The sequence below is a fragment of the Mobula birostris genome, chromosome 18, assembly GCF_030028105.1.
Source record: "Mobula birostris isolate sMobBir1 chromosome 18, sMobBir1.hap1, whole genome shotgun sequence".
Classification (NCBI taxonomy): domain Eukaryota; kingdom Metazoa; phylum Chordata; class Chondrichthyes; order Myliobatiformes; family Myliobatidae; genus Mobula; species Mobula birostris.
Window position 1 is genome coordinate 4,538,204 of NC_092387.1, and position 27,850 is coordinate 4,566,053.

The 27,850-nt window shown below is 43.4% G+C and overlaps 1 protein-coding gene across 1 annotated transcript in view; it reads left to right on the forward strand.

Moving 5' to 3' along the window:
• LOC140211912 (sorting nexin-1-like) overlaps positions 1–27,850 on the forward strand; it is a 124,322-nt gene that overhangs the window by 47,713 nt on the left and 48,759 nt on the right. The window contains exons 2-4 of the mRNA XM_072282114.1: positions 4,210–4,318; positions 15,051–15,147; positions 21,661–21,782. Coding sequence (XP_072138215.1) covers positions 4,210–4,318; positions 15,051–15,147; positions 21,661–21,782 — 328 coding nt within the window. The remainder of the gene's footprint in view (positions 1–4,209; positions 4,319–15,050; positions 15,148–21,660; positions 21,783–27,850) is intronic.

A 27,850-nucleotide genomic window follows, 5' to 3' on the forward strand; every position in this document is an offset into this window, starting at 1 on the left:
GAGCGCCTTCGACCTCGTCCCGGCCGCCAAAGTAAGCAAAGCCGAGGATTCAGGGCCTTCCACTCCGGAGATTCTGGACCGCACAGAAACAGTGACCGCTAAGTGGGCATTTCAGAAGTTTCTCCAGATGTTCCTCCGTACTCTCATGTCTGTCTCCATCAAGTCAGAATTGTACATGGTCCCCTGCTTGACAAATAGCAGGCATCACCACCGAAGTGGCCGCGTGCGCTGCATCGCGCCATCTTATCCTCCTGTCCTTCACATCCAACACAACTTCCGCCATCTTCAACGGCACCCTACCACGAAATACATCTTTACCTCCCTCCACTCTCCACTCTCCACTTTCCACAGGGATCGCCCCTTCTGTGATTTCCCTGCCGTTAGTCCCTCCCCACAAATCTCCCGCCTGGCTCATAATCCTGCAAGTGACAGAAATGTTACACCTGCCCATTCACCTCTTCCCTTACCTCCATTCAGGGCCCCAAACTGTCCTTCCAAGTGAGGCAACACTTCATCAGTGAATCTATTACAGTCATCTATTGTATCTGGTGCTCCTGATGCAGCCTCCTCTACTTTGGTGAAGCCCAATGTAAACTGGGGAACTGTTTTGTTGAGCATCTGCCAAAAGTGGAATTTCCTGGTTGCCAACCATTTTAATTCCTATCCCTATTTCCGTTGTGACATGGCCTCCCCTTCTGCCACGGTGAGGTCATTCTCAGGGTGGAGGGGCAACACCTCATATTCAGTCCACCAATCTGATGGCATGAGCATTGTTTTCTCCAACATTTCTTTTTTTTTTTACCTTCCCTCTTCTTTTCCCACTCTGGCCTCTTTCATTTAGCCTGCCCATTACCTCTTCCTTCCCTATATTCCATAGGCCACTCTCCTCACCTATTGATGCCTTGCTCTCTAGCCCTTCACCTTTCACACCCACCTGGCCTCACCTATCGCAACACACACAAAATGCTGGAGAAACTCAGCAGCCCAAGTAGCAGGTATGGACCGAAGGGTCTCAGCCCGAAATGTTGACTGTACTCTTTCCCATGGATGCTGCCTAACCTGCTGAGTTCCTCCAGCATTTTGTGTGTTGCTTTGGATCTCCAGCATCTGCAGAGTTTCTCGTGTTTGTCGCTTCACCTATCATCTTCCAGCTTGTCCTCCTTCTCTTCCCCTACCTTTTCATTCTGGCGTCTTCCTCTTTCTTTTCCAGTCCTGCCGAAGGGTTTCAGCCCAAAACGTTGACTGTACTCTTATCCACAGATGCTGCCTGACCTGCTGAGTCCCTCCAGCATTTTGTGTGTGTTACCCTGGATTTCCAGCATCTGCAAAATCTCTTCATGACCTTATGTACAATTTAGCATCACTTTATAGACATACAATCAATCTATGTATGTAAACTATCTTATGTATGCATATTTATATTGTATTCTTTACCTTACTGTGTTTTATGCTGCATCGGATCTGGAGTGCCGTCCATTTTACCTACCACGGGAGAGTTCCACAATCATTTTGGTAGCGGTATACATTCCACCTCCGGCCAATGTCATGCAGGCTTTAGATGCTCTGAGCAATGGGAACAACATGCATGAAACAGCGCACCCTAACACCTTCACCATCGTTTTGAGGGATTTTAACCAGGCCAGTCAGAAAAAAATCACTAGGCAATTACCACAACAGATCACTTGCAATACCAGAGGAAACAACACACTGGACCATTGCTACACTACCATCAAGTATGCCTACCGTGCTATTCCACACCCTCACTTCGGGAAGTCTGATTATCGTGCTGCACTTCTACTCTGAGTATAGGCAGAGACTGAAGACTGCAGCACCAGCAGTGAGGACCAAGAAGGTATGGACAAGGGAAGCACAGGTGCACCTACAGGACGGCTTTGAATCGATGGACTGGACTGTATTCAGGGATTCATCTTTCAATCTGGATGAGTATGCTGCAGTTGTTACCGACTTCATTAAAACCTGTGTGGATGAGTGTGTGCCCACAAAGACTTACTGTACATTCCCAAACCAAAACCGTGGATGAACCAGGAGCTACATCGTCTGCTGAAGGTTTGATCTGTGGCATTTAAGTCTGGAGACCCAGGTCTGTACAGAAATCCTGGTTTGATTTGCAAAAGGCTATTTCAAGGGCAAAAAGACAATTTCGAATGAGGATGGAAGCGACATTGGATGCACAATAACTCTAGCAGGGTTTGCAAGACATTACTTCCTGCAAAGTGAAGCCCAATAGCATGAATGGCAGCGATGCTTCACTACCAGATGAACTCAACACCTTCTCTGCCTGCTTTAAAAGGGAGAACACAACTACCCTACAGCTGTGAAGATCCCTGCTGCACCTGATGACCCTGTGATCTCTGTCTCAGAGGCCGATGTTAGGCTGTCTTTAAAGAGAGTGAACCCTCACAAGGCAGAAGGGCCTGATGGAGTACCTGGTAAGGCTCTGACAATCCGTGCCAACCAACTGGCGGGAGTATTCAAGGACATTTTCAACCTCTCACTGCTATGGGTGAAAGTTCCCACTTGCTTCAAAAAGGCAACAATTATACCAGTGCCTAAGAAGAATAATATGGGCTGCCTTAATGACTATCACCCGGTAGCACTCACACCAACAGTGAAGAAATGCTTTGAGAGGTTGGTCATGACTAGACTGAACTCCTGCCTCAGCAAGGACCTGGACCCATTGCAATTTGCCTATCGCCACAATAGGACAACGGCAGACGCAATCTCAATGGCTCTTCACACGGCCTTAGATCACCTGGACAATATGTCAGGATGCTATTCATCGACTATAGCTCAGCATTTAACAATATCATTCCCACAATCCTGACTGAGAAGTTGCAGAACCTGGGCCTCTGTACCTCCCTCTGTAATTGGACCCTCGACTTCCTAACCGGAAGACCACAGTCTGTACGGATTGGTGATAACATCTCCTCCTCGCTGACGATCAACACTCGTGCACCTCAGGGGTGTGTGCTTAGCCTACTGCTCTACTCTCTCTATACCTATGACTATGTGGCTAGGCATACCTCAAATACCATCTATAAATTTGCTGATGATACAACCATTGTTGGTAGAATCTCAGATGGTGACAAGAGGGCGAACAGGAGTGAGATATGCCAACTAGTGGAGTGGTGTCACAGCAACAACTTGGCACTCAATGTCAGTAAGACAAAAGAACTGATTGTCATCTTCAGGAAGGGTAAGATGAAGGAATACACACCAATCCTCATAGAGGGATCCAAAGTGTAGAGAGTGAGCAGTTTCAAGTTCCTGGGTGTCAAGATCTCTGAGGATCTAACCTGGTCCCAACATATCAATGCAGTTATAAAGAGGGCAAGACAGTGGCTACACTTCATTAGGAGTTTGAGGAGATTTAGTATGTCAACAAATACACTCAAAAACTTCTATAGATGTACCGTGGAGAGCATTCTGACAGGCTGAATCACTGTCTGGAATGGAAGGGCTACTGCACAGGACTGAAAGAAGCTGCAGAGGGTTGTAAATCTGGTCAGCTCTATCTTGGGTACCAGCCCACAAAGTACCCAGGACATCTTCAGGGAACAGTGTCTCAGAAAGGCAGCATCCCTAATTAAAGACCTCCAGCACCCAGGGCATGTCCTTTTCTCACTGCTACCATCAGGTAGGAGATACAGAAACCTGAAGGCACACACTCAGTGATTCAGGAACAGCTTCTTCCCCTCTGCCATCCGATTCCTAAACATTGAACCTGTGAACACCATCTTACTTTTTAAATATATATTATTTCTGTTTTCTGCACGATTTTTAATCTATTCAATATACATATACTGTAATTGATTTATTTATTATTATTATATTTTATCTTTTTTTCTTCTATGTTATGTATTACATTGAACTGCTGCTGCTAAATTAACAAATTTCACGACACATGGGTGATAATAAACCTGATTCTGATTTTGAGTAACAATTATTTCACTCTCCTTTACACATGTATACTGGAAATGACCTTGAGCAATCTTGAATCTTTCCACGAAGCCTCGACCTCTCCCCCACAACCCGCGCCCCGGACCCCGGACCCCGAACCAGAAAGCGACGGAGACCCCGCGGTCCGGGGCCTGTGTTCACCGCCAGGGAACAATAAAGCATTGTTGAGAGGCGGGGCCGCAGCTCTGCTCTGGGTCAGAACAATAAAGTATTGTTGAGAGTTGTCAGGCACAAAATGGCGGCGGAGCAGCGGCCGCCGGAGCTGGAACCGGAGCCGGAGGGAGAGGCAGAAGCAGAAAGCGGTGGGCTAGAGGGCGAGGACTTCTTCATCGGCAGCGTGAGTACGGGCCTCATCTCCCGGCTCCTTCTCGCCCCCTGTCCAGAGCTCCTGGCCCAAGGGAATAGGGTTCCGGACCTTGGACACGGGGGAGCCGCCCCCTCCCTTCCGTTACCGCGGCCCCTCGGCCCCGGCGTCCCTTCCTTCCTCCCCCCCCTCCCACCCGTCACCGTAGGGCCCCTCCAACCCTATCCATCCCCCAGCTTGCTCTCTCCTCTCACTGCGGCACCTCGGCCCCTCTACCCCGCGCTCGGTTCTCTGTCTTCCCTTTTCCCTCCTCCCAGCTCGTTCCTCCAATCTGTGCCCCAAGTCACCCTACCCCACCCGTGACCTTCAGCCCGGTGCCTGCCCTGCCCCTCCACCACACCCTCCTTTCACAAATCCGGCCCCTCCAACTCGTGACAGGAGAGGAATTTGCAGGAGTGACATGTTACTCGTCTTCCAGACTTTGCTTTCTCCTCCTGGAGTTTGGTTTGGCGGAGTGCTTTGCTGCAGTATCGTTTTGGACTGCAATCCTTGTTCTCATTTGCTTTCTTAAGGATTTCACTTATAGTTCTTGTAAAGTGTGTGTCAATTCCTCATGATCAATTCCCTGAACTTTCAAAAACGTACCTCTTTAAGTGCTCCACAGCCCTCTGCAGAAGAGACTTCCTAAGGGTCTGTGTTCTGGGGGAGAAATTGTTTAATTTTAAATGATTGTGCAACTCTTGAGATTCTTGCACTATTGGAAGCATCTTGATATGTATACTGTTTGCCCGGTAATTTGTATGTTTCAATTGGGTCACGTCATTCTTCTAAGCTCCAAATAAGGATCTTCTTTAGCTGTGATAAAGAAGCTTTATGATAGCTTTCTCATAGCCTAATAGATCTCTTCTGGATTATCTGCAATGCCAGTATTTTCTTAAATTAAAGGACCAAAACTGTGTGGCCTTGCCAGTTTCCTGTAAAATTGTAACAAGCCTTGCTACCTTTTTGCAAAAAAAATTGCTCTGTTGTAACAAGAAACAAGCTGTCTGTTCCTGTTGGATGTACGCTGCATTGAAAGACTATCTGGATTATGATTTGGTAAACTGGATCAGCAAATTTGCAGATGACAAGGAAGGTTGGGGGTGTCGTGGACAATGTGGAAGACCATCAAAGCTCGCAGTGAGCTCTGGACCTGCAGGATAAATGGGCTAAAAACTGGCAGATAGTATTTGATGGAGACATGTGTGAGGTGTTGCACTTTGGGAGGACAAACCAGGGTAGGATTTGCATAGTGAAGCGAGAGTTCTGACGTGTGTGGCAGAGAATTTTTCTGTGGATTTTGCCAGGTCTTGAGGACTTCGGTTATCAGCAAAGTTTGAATAGGTTAAGACTTTATTCCTTAGTGCATAGGAGATGAAGGGAGATCTTACAGAGGTGTATAAAATTGAGGGGTGTTGATAGGGTAAATACATACAGGCTTTTCCCCTTGGGTTGGGTGACACTAAATCTGGAGGTAAATTTAAAAACGCAAACACGAGGAATTCTGCAGATGCTGGAAATTCAAGCAACACACATCAAAGTTGCTGGTGAACGCAGCAGGCCAGGCAGCATCTCTAGGACAGTCGACGTTTCGGGCTGAGACCCTTTGTCAGGACTAACTGAAAGAAGAGTTTTGATGTGAAAGGTGAATATTTAGGGGAACTTCTTCATTAGAAATTGGTGTGAGTGTGGATACAAAATTTCAGATAAGTTTGGACAAGTGCATTGTTGCAGTAATATGGTACGGTTGTGAGTAGATGGGGCTGCGTAAGAAAACGGGTTGACACTGACTAGGTGGTCTGCAGGGCCTTTTTCTAGTGCTGTGATTCGTATGGGAATACTGTATAATGAAGTACTTGGTTTGTACAAGGAATGGAGGATTGAGCTGCTAGATTTGTTCACGTCATTCATTGTTTGCATCTGGCATTATTCCTTTTTTTTCAGAAAGCTACAATAACTGAAGTTTGCTAAATAAAATTGTGCTTTGTTTTTCATTCTTGTAAATAGCTGACTGGATGACTGAACTTGTTGAGATTTTTATTTTTCCAGTTAAAATTTTTAAATGACACTTGGTAGTCAAGTGACTGACTGCTGAGGTATTTCTCATTTGAGTACATGAATATTCATCTGGAGTGAAATTCAAGCAAATTGATGATAGTAGATTTGCACTCGGACTTTGTGTCTATCGCTGGGCAGGGTGCATCAGGACTTCCTATCTGATCAGACTTTGGATCAACGTTTACTGCTGCGCTGCAAGTACTTCAGGTTAACGGTCTCGTTCTGTTTCTACTGAGGCTGGCTACCTCAGTTGTGTGTTCATGCAAGAACAATATTTTAAAACTTTGAAGTGAGAATAGATCAGAAAACATTGAAGCCGCTTGATGTCTTGAAGTGGTGAAGACTGCTGGAATTACATGTGCTTTTAATGCTGTCCTGTGCCTCCTTTTGTTTGGCCCAGAACTCTACACATGGACTAGCAGTAAGTACGGTACGACACTGGGCACAACACACAAATCCTTTGTTATGTGTTTAGCTCAACATTTCCATTGTAGTGGCTTGAGTTTATTGAAGTGCAAGTTATTGTGGATTGAATGCTTTCTGTTGCTTTGGTAAATGTGATGGGCGTTTGTGAAGACGGGGATAAAAGGGTTGTGGTGGAAGCCTGCAATTTGTTGGCAGCATGATAGACTCAAAGCACTACAGCATAGAAATAGGCCCTTTGGCCTATCTAGTCTGTGCCAAACTTATTTTGCTTCGTCCCTTTGACCTGCACCTGGACCGTCGCCCTCAATACCCCTCCCATCGTATTCAAATTTGCCGTAAATGTAGCAATCGAACCTGCATCCATCACATCTTTTGACAGCTTGTTCCACACTCTCACCATCCTCTGAGTATTGATGTGCATCTCCTGTTGGTGCTGTCCTATCTACTCACTTAATATCTGACCTGTACAGTCAGTACCCAATACTCTGTACCTTTATCTCCATATTTGGAATGGTCAATCCCCTTCCTAGCTCGTGTTAGCCAGTTCAGAAGTTTCCAAAGGTAAACTGCTAGCAATTTATAAATGCAGTGGATTCCCATTAAATGGGACATATTGGGAACAGTACATTTTGGCCCAATTAAGCAGCTGCCCTAATTATTTAAAGTTTCATGGAAGTAGTATAAAAAGTTCTTTTAAAAAAAGAGAAACTATCATTTAACTGAGGAACAAATTATGTATTTAAATGAAATACTGAACAAATTAGAATAGTACCAATACTAGTAGAGTACTACACACAGAATGCTGGAGTAACTCAGCAGGCCAGGCAGCATCTATGGGGGGGGGGGGGAGGTGGAAGTACAGTTGACGTTTTGGGCCGAGACCACTACAGTACTGGAACATTGTGTGTTAGTTCCAAATAACTGTCAATGGAAGAATTCATCTGGTGTACACTGCCATGTTCTTTTAACTGTAAATGAACAAAATCAGAGTAGACACCTAGTGCAGATAATGGACTGCCTTCATACAGTGCTTTCGATGATTATATCCTCCAAATCTTCATTTCAAAGTAAATTTATAATCAAAGTACATGTGTCACCATATAAAACCCTGAAATTCATTTTTGGGCAGGGATACTCAATAAATAAAACAACTATTAATGAAAGAGTGCACCCATCAAAGACGGACAAACAACAGCAAACTGTGTAAATACAAAGGAGAAAAAGATAATAAGCAATAAATATCGAGACCATGACGTGAGTCTTTGAAAGTCAGTCCGTATGTTCTGAGTGATGGTGTGAATGAAGTAATCCCAACTGGTTCAAGAGACTGGTGGTTGAGGGGTGAATGCTGAAGCTCCTGATGACAGGAGCGAGAAGAGAGCATGACCTGGGTGGTGTGGGCCTCTGATGATGGATGCTGCTGTCCTACGACAGATAAGCTGCTGCCCCGATTAACCAAAACCCACTGTAGTTAAATAACGAGAAGTGTAATGAGAGCTGATTTTCCCCAAGGGGGGCCTGAAAACTAAAATGACTAATTATATCAGTTGTGATGTTTTCCATTCTGGACTTGAAACGTCACACTGAGACAACAACTGGAGTTGCCTTACTGGTAGGAAAAGCAGTTTTGTGAGTTCAACAGAAAGGAGTTTCTGGACCACATTGGACACATTTTTATAATCTTGTGCAATCTGAGTGAAGCCTAAATAGTTACATATTGTGATACAGACATTTTAATTCTGTTCTTGAAGCTATTGGATGTGTATATATAAAGTTCTGTTATTGAAAACAGCACAGGACATAGTGAGAACTGTAAATGTAGGGGACTGTAGGGTTCTTTGTGAACAAGGATGGAATAGAGGAGGTTCTGCAATGTACTAAATAGTTTTCAGCATTCACTATAGGAAGGATGTGGAAGCATTGGAAAGGGTACAGAGGAGATTTACCAGGATGCTGCCTGGTTTAGAGAGTATGCATTATGATCAGAGATTAAGGGAGCTAGGGCTTTACTCTTTGGAGAGAAGGAGGATGAGAGGAGACATGATAGAGGTGTACAAGATAATAAGAGTGGATAGAGTGGATAGCCAGCACCTCTTCCCCAGGGCACTACTGCTCAATACAAGAGGATGTGGCTTTAAGGTAAGGGGTGGGAAGTTCAAGGGGGAAATTAAGAAGGTTTTTTACTCAGAGAGTGGTTGGTGCGTGGAATGCACTGCCTGAGTCAGTGGTGGAGGTAGATACACTAGTGAAGTTTAAGAGACTACTAGACAGGTATATGGAGGAATTTAAGGTGGGGGCTTATATGGGAGGCAGGGTTTGAGGGTTGGCACAACATTGTGGACTGAAGGGCCTGTACTGTGCTGTACTATTCTATGTTCTATTGTGATTAGTAGCTGAGATCTCACTATAACTGAGAGCACTAAGATTTTTTTTTACCCATTCATAATTGCACTCAGTAGCAGTGGAGCGTTGAACCATCGCAGTCAAATAATGAAGCTACTCCCGTGCCTTGAGGAATATCTGCACTGCCTTTTATAGATGGTCTGGAGTGCTCTAGTGATGAAGGGTGTACATGAACATTGATTTCTCTTCTAATTTCTCCTCCTCACTCTTTTTTAACCATTCTGGTTCCCCTCTGACACCTTATGTTCTCCTCACCTGCCTGTCACCTTTTAGTACCCCTCTTCCCTTTATTCCATGGTCCAATGTCCTCTTGTATTAGATTTCAGCTTCTTCAGCCCTTGATCCCTTCCATCTCTCACCTTCTAGCTTCCTACTTCAGCCCCCACCCGTTTTCTCCCTCGCCTATCTCGTGCAAGTATGTATTCCCCACCCCACAACCTTGTTATTCTCCCTTCTGCCTGGTTTGCCTCCAGTCCTGATCAAGGATCTCTGACTGAAATGTCAATTGGTTATCCCCTCCATAGACGTTGACTGACTTGCAGAGTTCTTCCAGCATTTTGTGTGTGTTGCTGAAGGGAGTTCATGAGTTAGGGTGGTGAAGTTTAAGTACAGTGGTGAGTTACTTGCTGTAAATTCTGTGTTTGTGGTGGGAGCAGTTAATCACCCTTCCCACCCAAAATGTTTGTGTGTTTAGGTCAAGGTTTGGAGCAGGATGAGGAGAGGAAATTTGCCATCTTTTGGTTGTCAGTCCCAATGATAAATTTAAGAAAGTTTGTACAGTATGTGGCTGAAAAATCGGTTCCAATAGATAACACTGGGCTGTAGCAATAGCAAAGTTACATTTGTTGGGTGTAGAGTGAAATTGTGGTCAAGTTAATATGGCCTCGTGTCTGAGATCTGTCACCTGCATGTGGCCTCTACCATGATTAAACAATGAATGTTGTTTTCAGTGATGAGTAATAAACCATGCTCAGTTGCATTTAAGGGAATGAATTCATTAGCCTCAGGAGATATATTTTCTGTAGACTTTCTAATGAATTTAGTCAGTATCCAGAGTTGATACCAAATTCATTTCAGATTGGCAATGATATTGTATTTACAAATAGCTACACCCTTTAGCTTTGCAGAGAATTGTATATTAGATGCTGACTTGTCTGAGTTATATATCACATGCTTTGCGTGGTGAAGCAGAAGTTTTGCTATGATTGAGGCTGCTGTGGATGATAGGTTGTGAGGGTTTGGGTGTATCTGGTTGGAGGAATTCTGCTTGTTCAAGCCTGCTGGTGTGGTTTGTTGTATCCTTTTGTGAGTGAGGCTTTGCCTTTCAAGGCAAGTTGATACTTAAACTTTTAAACTTAAACATGGAACCAGAGATCACAAATAGACCTTGAGCACAGCTAATAAAATGGTTGCTCTGGCTGCAGTAGGTATTGGGTGCGAGAGTGACTTATTCCTGCTACTTACTAACTCAAATGGCCCGAAAAACATGTTACAGGAAACCTTCTCCCCGTTCGTCAGAATTAATATAGCTAAATCTTAATTATTGTATCATTTTAATAGATTTGGATATAACTGACAATGTTTTTTTCCTGCTCCCCGATTGCCTTTTCAAAGGTGGTGATTAACTGTGACCTTGACTGTTAGCAGTTCTTTGGTGAAACACTTCCACAGTATAGGTGAGGGAGAGACCCAGTGGCAGTGAAGAAATTGTGATAATATTTTGAGGCTGGGTAATGTGTGGGGAAATTTCTGGTAGTCTTCATATGCCTGTCACCCTTCCCTTCCGAATGATAACAGTTGTAGGCTAGCCAGGTGCTTTTGTGTAACCTACGTAGGTAGACCTGCCTTCATGTAGACAAGTGTAGTTATCCCAGCATGATTCTGGTATAAACTTGCAGATGGTGAAAAGGCCATTTCTGCTTTTGGGGTGAAGGGACAAGATCTAGTTCCTAGCATAAAATTCCTTGCTATCAACTCACATGAAATAATTTAATTGAATCTGGGTGTCTTGTGTTACTGTGCATAGTTATAAATGCGGAGCTTTTAAAACTTCTTCTCAATTCTCATTAGCAATTGCACATTCAGCTCTTTATCAAAATTTCCCTTTTGCTTTTGTCTGAGGTTCAAAATCATGGTTGGTTTCCTGATTATAGAGGAACTGGTGAGAGATATGGTAATAGAAAGCACTGATTTAAGGAAACATGATGCAGTATGATCTAACTGGAAAAATGGTAGGGGCAGATTCTGAATAAGAAAAATCTGCAGAGCCGAAAGGACAAGTAAAGGAGTGATACACTGGATTTGCTCTGTTGAAGAATTGGTCTTAGGACATGGTCTCTTAACTGTTTTATGTTCTATTCGTGTTGCACACTCCCATTGCAGGTTCTGACTATTTTTGTTTGCTTCCCTTCCCAAGTCGGTTATACTGCCAACTACTTCCACAAGCTTGGCACAGGGACTGGACTGGACCTGGATTGAAGTTCCAGCCATTATTTTGGATAGTAGTCCTCTCCAAAATGTAGTTATTTTGTCACAATAATGCCCCTTGCTCCAGACTCCCAGCTAGTTCTAGTACTCGTTGGATTCTGTTTTTGATCCAGTGTTTTATGGAAGTCACAAAAGATGCATAAAACTTGTTGCGTCACAATAATTTTAGTAAGCACAAATAGAATACAGCTGGCCCTCCGTATCCCTGGGTTCCACATCCACGGATCGAAAATACTGTACAAGTATCCCCCGCTATCGGAAAGTAGAGAGTTCCTATGAAACCTTTTGTAAGTTGAACCCAAAAAATAACCTACCAAGTCATACCAAATAACACATAAAACCAAAAATAACACTAACATATCGTAAAAGCAGGAATGATATGCTACTAGCAGAACCAACAGTGACATCGGCAGCTTTCAAGATTCTTTCTCTCAGTGTGTAAATAGTGCGAATGGTGGATGCAGGGAAGTTCAACGCACGCACAATGTCTTCATTCTCCACAATTGAAACATTTAATTATGTCCAGTTTTACGCTAAGCTTTTACGAGCTCTCTTAGGCTTTTCTGATACGTTAGGACACATCTTGCTAACGGATGCACAAAATATATCGAGAAAAAGCACTCTCGCTGCTCGGGGTGCGCGCTGCCTCTATAATGGCTCACTGCAAAACAAACGCTGAACGCTATTTTCGCTTTCTGTAACACCATTACGAGCTCTTTAGGCTTTTATATAAGGGACTTGAGCATCTGCGAATTTTGGTATCTGTGGCGGGGGGAATCCCGGAACCAATCCCCTGCGGATATGGAGGGCCAACTGTACAGAATTAGAAATGGGAAGATGCAGAGGCTGGAAAGGGAAGGAAAATAGCAGTAAAGAATACAGATGGCAAGCCTACGTGCCCTGCCTTCCTGGTATCGCATAGATAAGAGACATTCCATTCAAATTTGTAGATAAGATATCCCCTATCAAACAATGCAGTACAGAAGCTTTCAGAATCATGAGAACTGTAACTACTGGAGGACAAACTGAACAACTGCATATACATACCGTGACCACTAGGAAACATACTATCCAACTGTATGTAAATAGGTAGTTACATAAAATACATATCAAATTGTTAAACTGCAGAGAAAATAACAATTATATAGTCAAATGCATGTTGCACAAATGTCACCTGACTAGGTTGGAAGCAGTAGGGTGAAGCTGTGTGTCACAGACATACTTGGCCTGTGTTGGTGAGGAAGGCCAGTGTTTATCTTGCTGCCGTCACACCACAAAGGTTCTGGTTGTTTTTACCAAATCTATAAACTTAACATTTGGTCAATTTGAGCTTGTTTGAATTTCTCCTCTGTAGCCCATGCCCATGTAATTTCAAAGTTCAAAGTAAACTTATCATCAAAGTCACCGTGTATAACCCTGAGATTGATTTTCTAAATCCATACTAGAATAATAGCTGTAATAGAGTTACTGAAAGACCGCACCAACTAGTGTGCAAAAACAAACTGTGCAAATACAAAATAAAAACCATAATAATAAATAAATAAATAAATAAATAAGCAATAAATATCAATAACATGAGATGGAAAGACTTTGAAAATGAATTCATGGGTTTTGGTAACAGTTCAGTGACTGGGCAAGTGAAGTTGAATGAAGTTGGCCTCTCTGGTTTAGGAGCCTGATGTTTGAGGGGCAGTAACTGTTCCGGAACCTGGAAGAAAGGCAGATCACTCAACCTCTTGAGCCTACCCAATCTGTTCTGCCCACCACTCTGTCTTCATGCCTGGTCACAGCTGCTGAGATCCAATATTTCACCACAGTGATTCAGATTATTTTCCCTGCTAAATCTTTAGCATAAGATTTAAAGTGTTTAACCCTTTATTGCACCAAACTCTACGATAAATATTTTGTTTATATCATAGTCTCACTGTTTTAAATTTCTTTATATACTCATGTGCTCCTAAAGCTTAAACCACATTTTTCATTTGAAACTAAATCGTGCTCTATTCTTTAAAATTGTTATGTAAAGAAATGCAAGTGTGAATAGTTTGTTTTAACAAAATTTATTTGGGTACTGACCTCAATAGCTCTTTAAATGATTTAGACCGGTAATGAAAGATCAGAGTGTAATGGTTTCTCTGTGGTTGAGGTTGAAACAAGAGAGTAATGAACTACAGCTGCCTCGTGCCACGTCTGTCAGGCTCTGCATTTTCACTGCTTCCCCACGGCTTGCTCTGTTGTTGGAATGGTTTTGTTTTGTTTGTGATTCTGTTCTGTCTGTGTAGGCTGTAACAGAACAAACCTTGAACCTGACATTTTAATCTGACAGATTTATTGTGTTTGGGATGTATTGTCCATCATCCTGGGCAGGAATTTGTTTCCTGCTTTGCTTTGTATTTGGAGGTTGCTTTGTCTGTCACTGACCTCTGCCACAAACTGTTTAGTATCTGTGCTCAGTGTTTGGGGTGTGATTTCTCTTGGTTCAGTGCATTATGATCAAAATAATAGGATTTGCTTTTCGCAGATAATATCCTCCTGCAATTGTCGCCTGTCGTGTTCTGGTTTTGCAAAGGAGCAATGGGGAAGCTATTAAGGGAAGCTGAAAGTCGAGTCAGCAGGTGTTCCAATCTTTTGTGTGCCTTGGACCAATACCATTAAACACGGGGTCCATTGGCCTCAGGTTGGGGACCCCTCGTCTGGTGGAATATTCGGATGGAAATTGTTGAATCTCTAACTGACAAGGCAGCTAATTCTGAGAGGCTGTTCCTTGTAAACTCAGACTGGGTTGAGAAGCTGTTCCTTGTAAACCTGAGTTGGGTTGAGACACTAGTACTTGCCAACCTGCAGGAAAGTTGGCATTTGTTCACTGGGAGAATTCTGTGAAGAAACTGGAGACTTTCCCCTCTTTCTCCCCACCCCCCACCACCTTATTCTGGCTTCCTCCCCCATCCTTTCCAGTCCTGATGTCTCTGCCTGAAACATTTACTGCTTATTCCCCTGCATAGGAGCTGCTGGCCCTGCTGAGTTCCTATAATATCTCGTCTGTGTGTTACTCTGGATTTTCAGCTTCCTCAGTGGTGAGGGGTTGGAGTGTATTGGCAGGGAATATTGTCAGAAACACTGTCCAGTTTGATGTAGGGCAGGGGTTCCCAACCTTGGGTCCATGGACCCCTTGGTTAATGGTAGGGGTTCGTGGCATAAAAAGGGCTGGGAATCCTTGATGTAGAGAGTCTGTGCCACCAGTAAATGCTCAGACTGATTGAGGCTTGTCTTTATTGATATCTTGAAGTTTGATTCTTTGATTTTTAAAAAAAAGTCAATGTATGGGTAATATTTAATGACCTTTATACTTCAGATTAGTCCTTTGCCTATGGATTCCACAAAGACTCTCAGCAGCAACTCCAAGACAAATGGCATACATTCTGATGATGAAGAGCAGGATATTTTTGCAGGTAAGGATTCTGCCACCCAGCAATTAGACAACATTTTTTCATTACCATTTCAGTGGACATGGAGAGGTATTTCTGCCAATATTTTGTATAAAGAATTGCATAGATGAATGTGGATGATGTGAATTGTCTATTGGAGGACCAATGCTTGGTAAAAATGTGACTACATTCTTTCATCAGTGCGACACAGGTTTGAAGCCAGGGATCACACCTCTTCAATTGCCATCTGAAAATCTTGGGCACGTTATTGGCTGGAAATCTGTTGCCTTTGTATTGAATTTTCAATCAAAATGCTGCATTTCATGTTCCCAGTATATTTAAACAATGCTGAGCATTGTGTCCTGGGATTCTCGCAATGCTGTTGCGTTGGGCTGGGCCACTCTTATAAGACAGAGGAGCAAAATTAGGCTTTTTGGCTCATTGCGTCTGCTCTGCCATTCAATCATGGCTGCTTTATTTTCCGTATCAATATAAACCCATTTTCTTGCCTTTACCCCAGGAGCTTTGAATCCCTGACTAATCAGGAGCCTGTCAACAACTTATTTAAATACACCCAATGACTTGACCTCCACAGCCGTCTATGACAATGAATTCCACAGATTCACCACCCTCTGGCTAAAGAAATTTCTCCTATTCTCTGCTCTAAAGGGGTGCCTTTCTATTGAGGCTGTGCCAGGTGGTCCTACATTTTCTAACCAATGGAAGCATCATCTCCACGTCCACTATATTCAGCCTTTCAATGTTCATTAGGTTTCAATGAGATCCTCCCTCATTATGCTAAATTCCAGCAGGTACATGCCCAGAGACATCAGATGCTTTTCATACGTTAACCCTTACATTCTAGGAATCAGACTCCTCTGGACCCTCTCCTGTTGCGAAAGAGTCTAATGTTCCAAATTTGGAAGGGTAAAAATTAGTAAAAGGGCAGATGTCATACTAGTACTTTGTAATGTTCCCTTGAGGCATTCAGGAAGCCAGTAAGGCAAACTGACTACAAGATCTCTAGTGAATTCTACAACTTCGCATAAATAACTTTTCTTGTTTGTATCATGACGAGTCTATAAGGTCATCCATCTGTAATATAAACAGCTTTTTGTCCTCAAATGCTACCTAATTTGCCATGTAACAATAGAGTTCTGCATCTGACAGCTACATTATTATTCTACTGCTCACATACATTCTCCCTCTTGACATTCCTACATACAGCAACTGTGAAGTGTTGGACATGGTATGTCAGCAAAGACACTTGCAAATTTCTACAGATGTACCATGGAGAATAATCTAACTGTTTGCATCACTGTCTGGGACGGAGGATCCACTGCACAGGATCAGAAAAAGCTGCAAAAAGTTGTAAACTCATCCAGCCTCAAAATGGACATTAGCCTCCACAGCATCAAGGACATCTTCAAAAGAACATAGAACATAGAATAGTATAGCACAGTACGGGCCCTTCGGCCCACATTGTTGTGCCAACCCTCAAACCCTGCCTCCCATATAACCCCCCACCTTAAATTCCTCCATATACCTGTCTAGTAGTCTCTTAAATTTCACTAGTGTATCTGCCTCCACCACTGACTCAGGCCGTACATTCCACACACCAACCACTCTCTGAGTAAAAAACCTTCCTCTAATATCCCCCTTGAACTTCCCACCCCTTACCTTAAAGCCATGTCCCCTTGTATTGAGCAGTGGTGCCCTGGGGAAGAGGTGCTGGCTATCCACTCTATCTATTCCTCTTAATTTCTTGTATACCTCTATCATGTCTCCTCTCATCCTCCTCCTCTCTAAAGAGTAAAGCCCTAGCTCCCTTAATCTCTGATACTCTCTAAACCATACTCTCTCCCATACTCTCTAAACCAGGCAGCATCCTGATAAATCTGCTCTGTACCCTTTCCAGTGCTTCCACATCCTTCCTATAGTGAGGTGACCAGAACTGGACACACTACTCCAAATGTGGCCGAGACAGAGTTTTATAGAGCTGCATCATTACATCGCGTCTCTTAAACTCTATCCCTCGATTTATGAAAGCTAACACCCCATAAGCTTTCTTAACTACCCTATCTACCTGTGAGGCAACTTTCAGGGATCTGTGGACATGTACCCCCAGGTCCCTCTGCTCCTCCACACTACCAAGTATCCTGCCATTTACTTTGTACTCTGCCTTGGAGTTTGTCTTTCCAAAGTGTACCACCTCACACTTCTCTGTGTTGAACTCCATCTGCCACTTCTCAGCCCACTTCTGCATCCTATCAATGTCTCTCTGCAATCTTTGACAATCCTCTACACTATCTACAACTCCACCGACCTGTGTGTCGTCTGCAAACTTGCCAACCCACCCTTCTACCCCCACATCCAGGTCATTAATAAAAATCATGAAAGGTAGAGGTCCCAGAACCGATCCTTGTGGGACACCATTAGTCACAACCCTCCAATCCGAATGTACTCCCTCCACCACGATCCTCTGCCTTCTGCAGGCAAGCCAATTCTGAATCCACGTGGCCAAACTTCCCTGGATCCCATGCCTTCTGACATTCTGAATAAGCCTACTGTGTGGAACCTTGTCAAATGCCTTACTAAAATCCATATAGATCATATCCACTGCACTACCCTCATCTATATGCCTGGTCACCACCTCAAAGAACTCTATCAGGCTTGTTAGACACGATCTGCCCTTCACAAAGCCATGCTGACTGTCCCTGATCAGACCATGATTCTCTAAACGCCCATAGATCCTGTCTCTAAGAATCTTTTCCAACAGCTTTCCCATCACAGATGTAAGGCTCACCGGTCTATAGTTACTGGGACTATCCCTACTACCTTTTTTGAACAAAGCTGATGGAAAAAGATGGCATCCATCATTGAGGACCCACATCACCCAGGACATGCCCTCATATCATTGCTACTATTAAGGAGGAGGTGCACTCAACATTTCAAGAACAGCTTCTTCCCCTCCGCGATCAGATTTCTGAATGGACAATGAACCCATGAACACTACCTCACCTTTTTTCCCCTCTATTTTTGCACTAATTATAGTTTTAAAATTGTATTACAATGTACTGCTGCCACAAAATAACAAATTTCATGACATATGCCAATGATATTAAACCTGATTCTGATTAACAACCTAGCACTAGGATTTGTCACTTAGCCGCCTGGTTCTCCACCCCATCAGACATGGTCCCTGTTAGGCCGGAGCTCTGCAGATAGGAAACATTGAGATAGTTAGAAGTCATTGATCTGTAACATTCTGTTGGGCTTTTCACAGAGGTGGCTAGACTTGCCAAATATCTTGGCATTTCCTGCTTTCATTGCAAATTGCAGACCTCATTTTCTCTGGTTAAGAAATATTGTGTTGACACTTGTAGGATTCTTTTTCATTGGTTTCGTTTTGTTTTTGAGCAAATATGTACAGTACACCCACAGCAGGGTGATCAGAAATGATAAAAACTGCTGTGTTAATAAGTGACACACACCAAAGTTGCAGGTGAACGCAGCAGGCCAGGCAGCATCTCTAGGAAGAGGTGCAGTCGACGTTTCAGGCCGAGACCCTTCGTCAGGACTAACTGAAGGAAGAGTGAGTAAGGGATTTGAAAGTTGGAGTGGGAGGGGGAGATCCAAAATGATAGAAGACAGGAGGGGGAGGGATGGAGCCAAGAGCTGGACAGGTGATTGGCAAAGGGGAAATGAGAGGGTCATGGGACAGGAGGTCCGGGAAGAAAGACAAGGGGGGGGGGGACCCAGAGGATGGGCAAGAGGTATATTCAGAGGGACAGAGGGAGAAAAAGGAGAGTGAGAGAAAGAATGTGTGTATAAAAATAAGAAACAGATCGGGTACGGGGGGGGGAGGTGGGGCCTAGCAGAAGTTTGAGAAGTCGATGTTCATGCCATCAGGTTGGAGGCTACCCAGACGGAATATAAAGTGTTGTTCCTCCAACCTGAGTGTGGCTTCATCTTTACAGTAGAGGAGGCCGTGGATAGACATGTCAGAATGGGAATGGGATGTGGAATTAAAATGTGTGGCCACTGGGAGATCCTGCTTTCTCTGGCGGACAGAGCGTAGGTGTTCAGCAAAGCGGTCTCTCAGTCTGCGTCGGGTCTCGCCAATATATAAAAGACCACATCGGGAGCACCGGACGCAGTATATCACACCAGCCGACTCACAGGTGAAGTGTTGCCTCACCTGGAAGGACTGTTTGGGGCCCTGAATGGTGGTAAAGGAGGAAGTGTAAGGGCATGTGTAACACTTGTTCCGCTTACACGAATAAGTGCCAGAAGGGAGGTCAGTGGGGAGGGATGGAGGGGACGAATGGACAAGGGAGTTGCGTAGGGAGCGATCCCTGTCTGACATGTCTATCCACGGCCTCCTCTACTGTAAAGATGAAGCCACACTCAGGTTGGAGGAACAACACTTTATATTCCGTCTGGGTAGCCTCCAACCTGATGGCATGAACATCGACTTCTCTAACTTCCGCTAATGCCCCACCTCCCCCTCGTTCCCCATCTGTTACTTATTTTTATACACACATTCTTTCTCCCACTCTCCTTTTTCTCCTTCTGTCCCTCTGACTATACCCCTTGCCCATCCTCTGGGTTGTTCCCCCCCCCCCGGTCTTTCTCCCCGGGCCTCCTGTCCCATGATCCTCTCATTTCCCCTTTGCCAATCACCTGTCCAGCTCTTGGCTCCATCCCTCCCCCTCCTGTCTTCTCCTATCATTTTGGATCTCCCCCTCCCCCTCCAACTTTCAAATCCCTTACTCACTCTTCCTTCAGTTAGTCCTGACGAAGGGTCTCGGCCTGAAACGCCGACTGCACCTCTTCCTAGAGATGCTGCCTGGCCTGTTGCGTTCACCAGCAACTTTGGTGTGTGTTGCTTGAATTTCCAGCATCTGTAGAATTCCTGTTGTTTGTGTTAATAAGTGAATAGGATCTCTCTCAGTTATCTCGGAACCAAAGCCCATTTATACTAAAGTGTGCATTTGTCAAGTGGACTTTATAATGGTTTTGGGGAGAGCTCCAGCATTGAGAGACTGGGTTTTATAAGGGAACAGATGGTGCTGAGTTCCAGTATCATAACTGGGGTGTCACGGTAATGTAGCAGTTAGCGTGACCCTATTGGAGCTCAGGGTGCCAGCGTTCTACGGAAACAAGTTTATGTTCCTTCCCATGTGCTCATGGGTTTCTTTCAGGTTTCCTGCCACAGTCCAAAGGTGTACCTCTTTGTAGTGTTACGTACCCCGTAACTGGGTTGCCAAACCAGCAGAAATGGATCACTCAGTTGGAGTCTGGATTACTAGAACTAAGAAAGTTTTATTAAAGAAACAAGCAACACAGTACTCTAATCAAAAGGATAATAAATGCAACAGTTCAGCAATGATAAACACACATGTACACAGAATCAGAATAACAGGATCAATCAAGCTCCATCGTCGTCTAGGGGTAAATGACCAGTTTCAAAGTGACTCAAAGTTCAGTTCAATTGAGTTCAGTTCAGTTCACAGTAATCACTGCCGTGGGAGATGGACAGTGGGGTGAAAGAGAGAGAGAGAGCAAAAACGAATGAATATTCAAACGGCTTCCACACAGACCTTCAATATTCTTCGCAGTCAGCTTTTGGGCGAGCCCTTTGTGATATCTTCTGAGGTCACTGACCGTGACCCCTCCGTTTCCAGATACAATCGTTTCTCTGCGGTGAACCTGGCACCCAGGCAAGGGCGGACACACACCAGGTTCCCGCCGATCGTACCTTTCCACCCTGTGCGTCTATGGCTTGGTCCCGCGACCAGCCTTCCAAAACCTCCCACCGACTTGTGGGAGACGCAACGCTTCCAGGGTCTCGTTACCTCGGGGTGTCGTGTGTGCCTTGCCTTAGCGAACCTGTCCCTTTTTATCCCCCTGCTGGGGTATCGCCTGTCCATCACTTCAAACAGTTCAGGGTTCAAAAGGGGGGCCGATCTTGACAGCTCTCCTTCCGTCCTTTAATTAACATCTCCAAATGCTGCTCCGTTGTTTTCCTTATCTCTCTTTCTCCTGAAGACAGGTGGCAGACCAACTGCTGATCCCACTGGTGCCAGCACAGGACAGCTAACATCTTAATCTATGTGTACTCTCGTCACAGTAGGTTAATTGGTTATTGTAGATGGTCCCATGATTAAGCTAGAATTAAACTGGTGGGTTGCCAGCGGTGTGGCTCGAAGGTCTGGAAGTGTCTGTTCTCTGCTCTATCTCTAAATAAATAAATAAATAGATAGATAGATCTATCTATCAATCAAAACATTAAGCAAAACTGAATGGAGTCTTGTATAAAGTGTGATATGTGACATTGGCTGTAAATGTTTGAGTCATGGTCTGAGCTTTGCTGTATCAAATCAGACTGATCCAGCTCTTAGCAGGATGAATTCTGTATCTTGCATGTTATGCTGGCACTCTTCATTTTGTCAAGGGCATTGTCTGCTTGTGGTCAGACTTGCTGAGAGTAGTGTGGCCCTCCCAAGTTAGATTGAATGTTTCTTGTTGCAGAAGCCACAGTGGAGTTGTCTCTGGATAGTCCTCCAAATGACAAGAGTCAGACCAAACCATTCACTGCAGAGTCATCGGTAAAGTTTCCACCCAGCACATCAAAGAGCAAAGTCAGTCAAGAGGTGAGGAGGTATTTCAACGTGTTAATGTTTAATGTGCACAAATCATAGAGGGAGCATGACTTGGTATTTTTCCACCTCCCTTCTTTTTCCTGTCCTCTGTTATATTTGGTTCTCTTGAGAGATTTTAATTTTTTTTCTCTCCTTTGGTAAGTATAATGGATTCCAGTTAATTGGTACACATCAGGACCAGTATATTTTGGCCCAATTAAGCAGCTGCTACAATAAGCAGCTAAAGTTTCATGAAAATAGTTACAAAGGTATAAAAAAAGACAAATTATTGCTTAACTGAGTACCAAATTGTGTATTTAAATGAAATACAGAAAAAATTAGAACACAACCAATACTACTACAGTACTATAACATTGAGTATTAGTTCCTAATAGTTATTGATGGAGGATACAAGTCGAGTCTGTGGTAAAGAAGGCACATGCAATATTGGCATTTATTTCAAGTGGAATAGAATATAAAAGTAAGGAGATAATGCAGTGGCTTTATAAGACACTAATCAGGCCACACTTGGAGTATTGTCAACAGTTTTGGGCCCCATATCTCAGAAAAGATGTGTTCTCTTTGGTGAGAGACCAGAGGAGGTTCATGATGATTCAGGGAATGAAGAGGTTAACGTATGAGGAGTGTTTGGCAGCCTTGAGCGTGTACTCACTGGAATCTAGATACCCTAGGTAAGGGGGATATTCCTGATTGGTCAAGGCATGAAAGGGGATGACTCAAAGGCAGGTGTATGGGGTTGAGTGGGATCCAGGATTAGCCACGATGGAATGGCAGAGTAGACTCGATGGGCTGAATGGCCTAATTCTGCTCCAGTGTCTTGGTCTTATGGAATTCATGTGGTCACTGCTGCATTCTTTTGACTGTAAACAAAATCAGTGCAGACACCTAATGCAGATAATGGACTGCCTTCATACAATCCTTTCAATTATTACATCTTACGGATCTTCATTTTTCATTTTCATTGTATCATTCAAGATGAAATCATATCATGAGAAAGAGGTGACATAGGACAGGAAGGTGTAGAATCATTGTGAGTAGAGCAAAGGAAATGCAAGAATAAAAAGGCTGTGATGGGAGTTGTATACAAACCCCCAAACAGGAGTAAAGATGTGGTCTACAAATTACGAAGGGAGATAGAAGATGCATGTTAAAAGGGCAATGTCGTGATAGTCATCAATATGCAAGTAGATCGGGGAGAATCAGGTTGGTGATGGATCCCAAGAGGTACAATTTGTAGAATGCGTACAGGATGGCTTTTTTTTTTAGTGTAGCTTGTAGAGCCCCTAAGGGGATCAGCTATTCTGGATTGGGTGTTGTGCAATGAACTAGAATTCATTAAAGCTTAAGAAAAAGTGATCATGCTGAGATAGAATTCACCCTGCAATTTGAGAAGAAGCTAAAATCAGATGTATCTATATTACACTGGAGTAAAGGAAATTACAGAAGCAGGAACTGGCCAAAATTAATTGGAAGGGAACACTAGCAGGGATAATGGCAGAACAGCAAAGGCTGGAATTTCTTGGAGCAATTTGGAAGGTGCAGGATAGATACATGCCAAAGAAGTAGTATTCTAAAGATAGGATGACACAACTGTGGCTGGCAAAACTCATCAGTAATCTGTAACTCCAAGACCTGGGCCTCAATACTCCTTTGTGCAGTTGGATCCTGGATTTCCTCACTTGTAGATCTGTCAGTTCAGTTTGCCAAAAGCATCTCCTCCACAATTTCCATCAGCACAAGGGCACCACAGGTGTGTGTACTTTGCCCCTTGCTCTACTCACTTTACACTTATGACTGTTGCTAAATACAGGTCCAACACCATGTACAAGTTTGCTGATGATACCACTGTTGTGGGCTGTATCAAAGGGGGTGATGAATCAGCATACAGGAGGGTGCTTGAAAACTTGGCTGAGTGGTGGATTAACAACAACATCTCAGTCAATGTCAGCAAGACCAAGGAACTAATTGTAGACTTCAGAAGAGGAGAACCAGAAGTCAAGAGCCAATAGTTATTAGAGGATCAGAGGTGGGGAGGGTCAGTAGCTTTAAATTCCTGGATGTCACTGTCTCATAGGAACTGATCTGGATCGATCATATAGATATTATTATGAAGATAGCACGACAGTGCCTCTACTTCCTCAGGAGTCTGTGGAGGTTTAGCATGTCATCAAAAACCATGGCTAACTTCTATGGATGTGTGGTGGAAAGTGTGCTGACTGGCTACATTATGGCCAGGTATGGGAACAACAATGCCTTTGAGCAGAAAATCCTACAAAAGGTAGTGGATTCGACCCAGTACATCACGAGTAGAACTCTCCCAACCATTGAGCACATATACATGAAACATTGCTGTAGTAAAGCAGCATTCATTATCAAAGATCCTCACCAACCAGGCCATGCTCTTTTCTTGCTGCTGCCATCAAATAGAAGGTGTAGATGCCTCAGGACTCGCACCACCAGGTTCAAGAGCCGTTACTACCTCTCAACCATCAGGCTCTTGGGGATAACGACGTTCATTTAAGAACTCTGTTTTATTAATGAATATCATATTGTTATTTCGTGCCTTTTTGCTATTTATATCTGCATTTGCGCAGTTGAGATGATATGAATATAGGTGGAAGAACAGGTAGTTTTGAGGAAGCAGGGAGGCTACGAAGGACTTAGACAGATTAGTAGAATGGACAAAGAAGTGGCAGATGGAATACTATGTCAGGAAGTGTATAGTCATGCATTTTGGAAGAAGAAATAAAAGCGTAGACTGTTTTCTTTATGGAGAGAAAATTTTAAAAGCTGAGGTATAAAGGGAATTGGGAATCCTCGTGCAGGGTTCCCTAAAGGTTAATTTGCAGATTGAGTCTGTGATGAGGAAGGCAAGTGCAATATTGGCATTTATTTTGAGAGAACTAGAATCTAAAAGCAGGGATGTCATGTTGAGTCTTCAGAAAGCACTTGGGTATTGAGCAGGCTTGGGACCTTTCTCTCAGAAACGAGGTGCTGATGTTGGAGACGGTTCAAAGGAAGTTCATGAAAATGATTCCGGGATTGAAATGCTTATCATATCAGGAGTGTTTGATGGCTCTGGGCCCCTACTCACTGGAATTCAGAAGAACGAGGGGTGACTCAATTGAAATCTATCAAATGGTGAAAGGCCTCGATAGAGTGGATGTGGAAAGGATGTTTCTTATCATGGAGGAGTCTCAGACCTGAGGACACAGCCTCATAATAGAGGGATGTCCTTTTAGAATGGAGATGAGGAATTTCTTTAGCCAGGGAGTGGTGAAGCTGTGGAATTTTCTTTCCACAAGCGGCTCTGGAGGCCAAGTCACTGAGTATATTTAAGGCAGACGTTGGTAGATTCTTGATTAGTCAGGGTATGAAGGGACACAAGGAGGAAGCATGAGATTGGGGCTGAGAGGGAAAATGGATCAACTATGATGAAATGGCAGAGCAGACTTGATCCTGTATCTCATGGTATTCTGATTGTTGATACCTTCAAATTCTTTGTAGTTCCTAACTTGTAGAAGTAGTGAAATTATTTCATTTTCACTCCAGGCCATTTCTGGGATCGCTAAGCCTCAATTTTGAAACCGCAGTGAGCAAAACAGTTTTGAATTGTCTTGCTTATTTCTCATCAACTATCAGTGACAAAAATCACTGCTTTTTGAACACAAACGTGCTCAACAGATGCTATTTAAAAATTGTTCACTCTAAATACAGTGTATTGTCTAACAGACACACAAGTGCATGCAGCTGATGCTAGTTAGAAACTGTTTGGTCTGTCCCAATTAAGTGGCTTAGTGTCCTAAATTAACTAAGGGAATCCCAGATATTTTCTCGCTTTGGTTTTGCTCGTTAAGAGTTGCCCAAATAAGGTGTCTGGCCTGGTGAACTGGAATCCACCGCATGTAACAGCAAGAGAAGAGTTACTGTTTGCTGCCTAATGCAGAAGAGCTGCATGATGAAATGGCAAAGCAGACTTGATGGGCCAAATAGTCTCATTCTGCTCCTATATCTTGTGGTCGAATGAGAAAATAAATGGCAATCACCATTACAGAACTTGTACCAGTGTCTGAGTACCATTGGGTTGCATCAGCATGCAAGGCTATTCTTATGGCTGTCTCTTAGTATCTTATGTCTCTTAGTCTCTTAGGTCCCAAGCCTGCTCAATACCCAAGTGATGGCTCACCAGTGCTTTCTGAAGACTCAACATGACATCCCTGCTCTTAGTATGAATGTGTAGCTACCCCTGATGCTATCTACTGTTTGGACAAAGACTAGCAGGAATCCCATGTTTTAAACCCTTTACTAAGGGAGTGCTGAAAATATTTACTTGGCCTAAGCTGGATGTCTGAATAAACTTCTTAATACAGTCAGTTTGTCACTGTTTAATGTGCTGGCCCATTGGGGCACAGTAGTGTAGACTGTTATATTAGCAGAGTTATTGTGATTCAGTTTGATGGCTAACTAGCTGTGGCATTCGCCTTTCTCATCGGTTGCCTGAAGAAGGTTAAACAGAGCAGGTAATTGTGTACATTTGATTGTTGAAAGGGCTGCTTATGCCTGTGGGTGACGTAGATTCTCTGCATCACACACCATTGATGTATTTCCTTTACTTTGTTATAATCGCCCACAAAGGGCCTGGTGTGGATCCTTTGCTTTTTGGCTGTAATTGGGAAATTTGCATTTAGAATATTTTCGGACAGTAATACTGCTTTGTTCTATTTTAAGTGCTATGGGCAATACCAATGCCAGTTAAGCTATCATACAGGACTTGCTTTTAATGATCAGAGCACTCAGCCATCTCTACAATCACTGTGTCTGCTGAGTTCTGAGTCTCGTACAGTTCCCAGGTCTGCTTCATGCTCACTGTTTGAGCTGCTGCTCAGTTCCTATTGCAATTAGCACATCGCCAGAGGAGCTGATTGTACACATCCCTCAGAATAGATCCCAATCCTCCTCTGCCTGTCTCCCTCAGCTGCCCCAAAAGTGACCCCTATTCTTTGTACAAATTGAATTGAGATAATTGTATCTGGTGGTTGCAGGTTCCTTTTATACACTGTCAAACAGTCGAGCTGCATCTGTTATACCTCTAGTTTTGCTTGTATGGGGTTGGGGGGTAGAAAACAATCTGGATATACAAGAAAACCAATAATGGGTTCCTTGTGTAATTATTTCCTTTCCTTTGCACTCTGTTTAACTTAATCCCTACGGCACAGATCCTAAGCCTTGTGAGGAGCTGGGTCATTTTCCATGTTGCCTATTTTCATGTGTATTATAAGGTTTACTCAGAACCTTCGTATTATTTGCTCTGTTTGAAAGATGTGTGTTGCTGAAGTGCTGCTGGTATAGTGTAGAAAAAGTCTCAGTGTTGGTCATGTCATTGATGAGATAATTTAAACCAAGTTCCCATCTTTCTTCGTTGAATGTAGTAACTGGCCGTTTTTGATGGGAGAAACCAAATTATTAACTCCCTTCCCTGTTATTGGAGTTAATACATTGGTTTTAGATGGTAGATTTCCATGAGTTGTTACAAGACTTAGGTGGCACTGAAAAGACTCACTTTCAAGGACACCACAACTCGTGTTCTTGGTATCTTTTTATTTGCATAATTTGACATTTATCAGTCTTTATATTTTTAATAAATTTTATTATATTTCATTTTCTTGCAGGAATTTATAATAAAATACATCTCAAGGTAGTATGGTAAAATATATTGAATGTGCTTTGATAAATTTAGTCATAGTCATAGAATACTACAGCACAGAAATACACCCTTCGGCCTATCTAGTCTGTGCTGAACTATCAATCTGCCTGGTTCCATTTACCTGCACCTGGACCATAGCCCTCTATACTTCTCCTATCCATGTACCTTTCCAAGTATTTCTTAAATGTTGACATCAAACCTACATTCACCTCTTCCACTGTCAGCTCGTTCCACCATCTCATTGCCGTCTGAGTGAAGAAGTTTCCCCTCATGTTCTTAAACATTTCACCTTTCACCCTTAACTCATGATTTCTAGTTTAGTGGGAAAAGCCAGCTTGCGTTTACCCTGTCTATA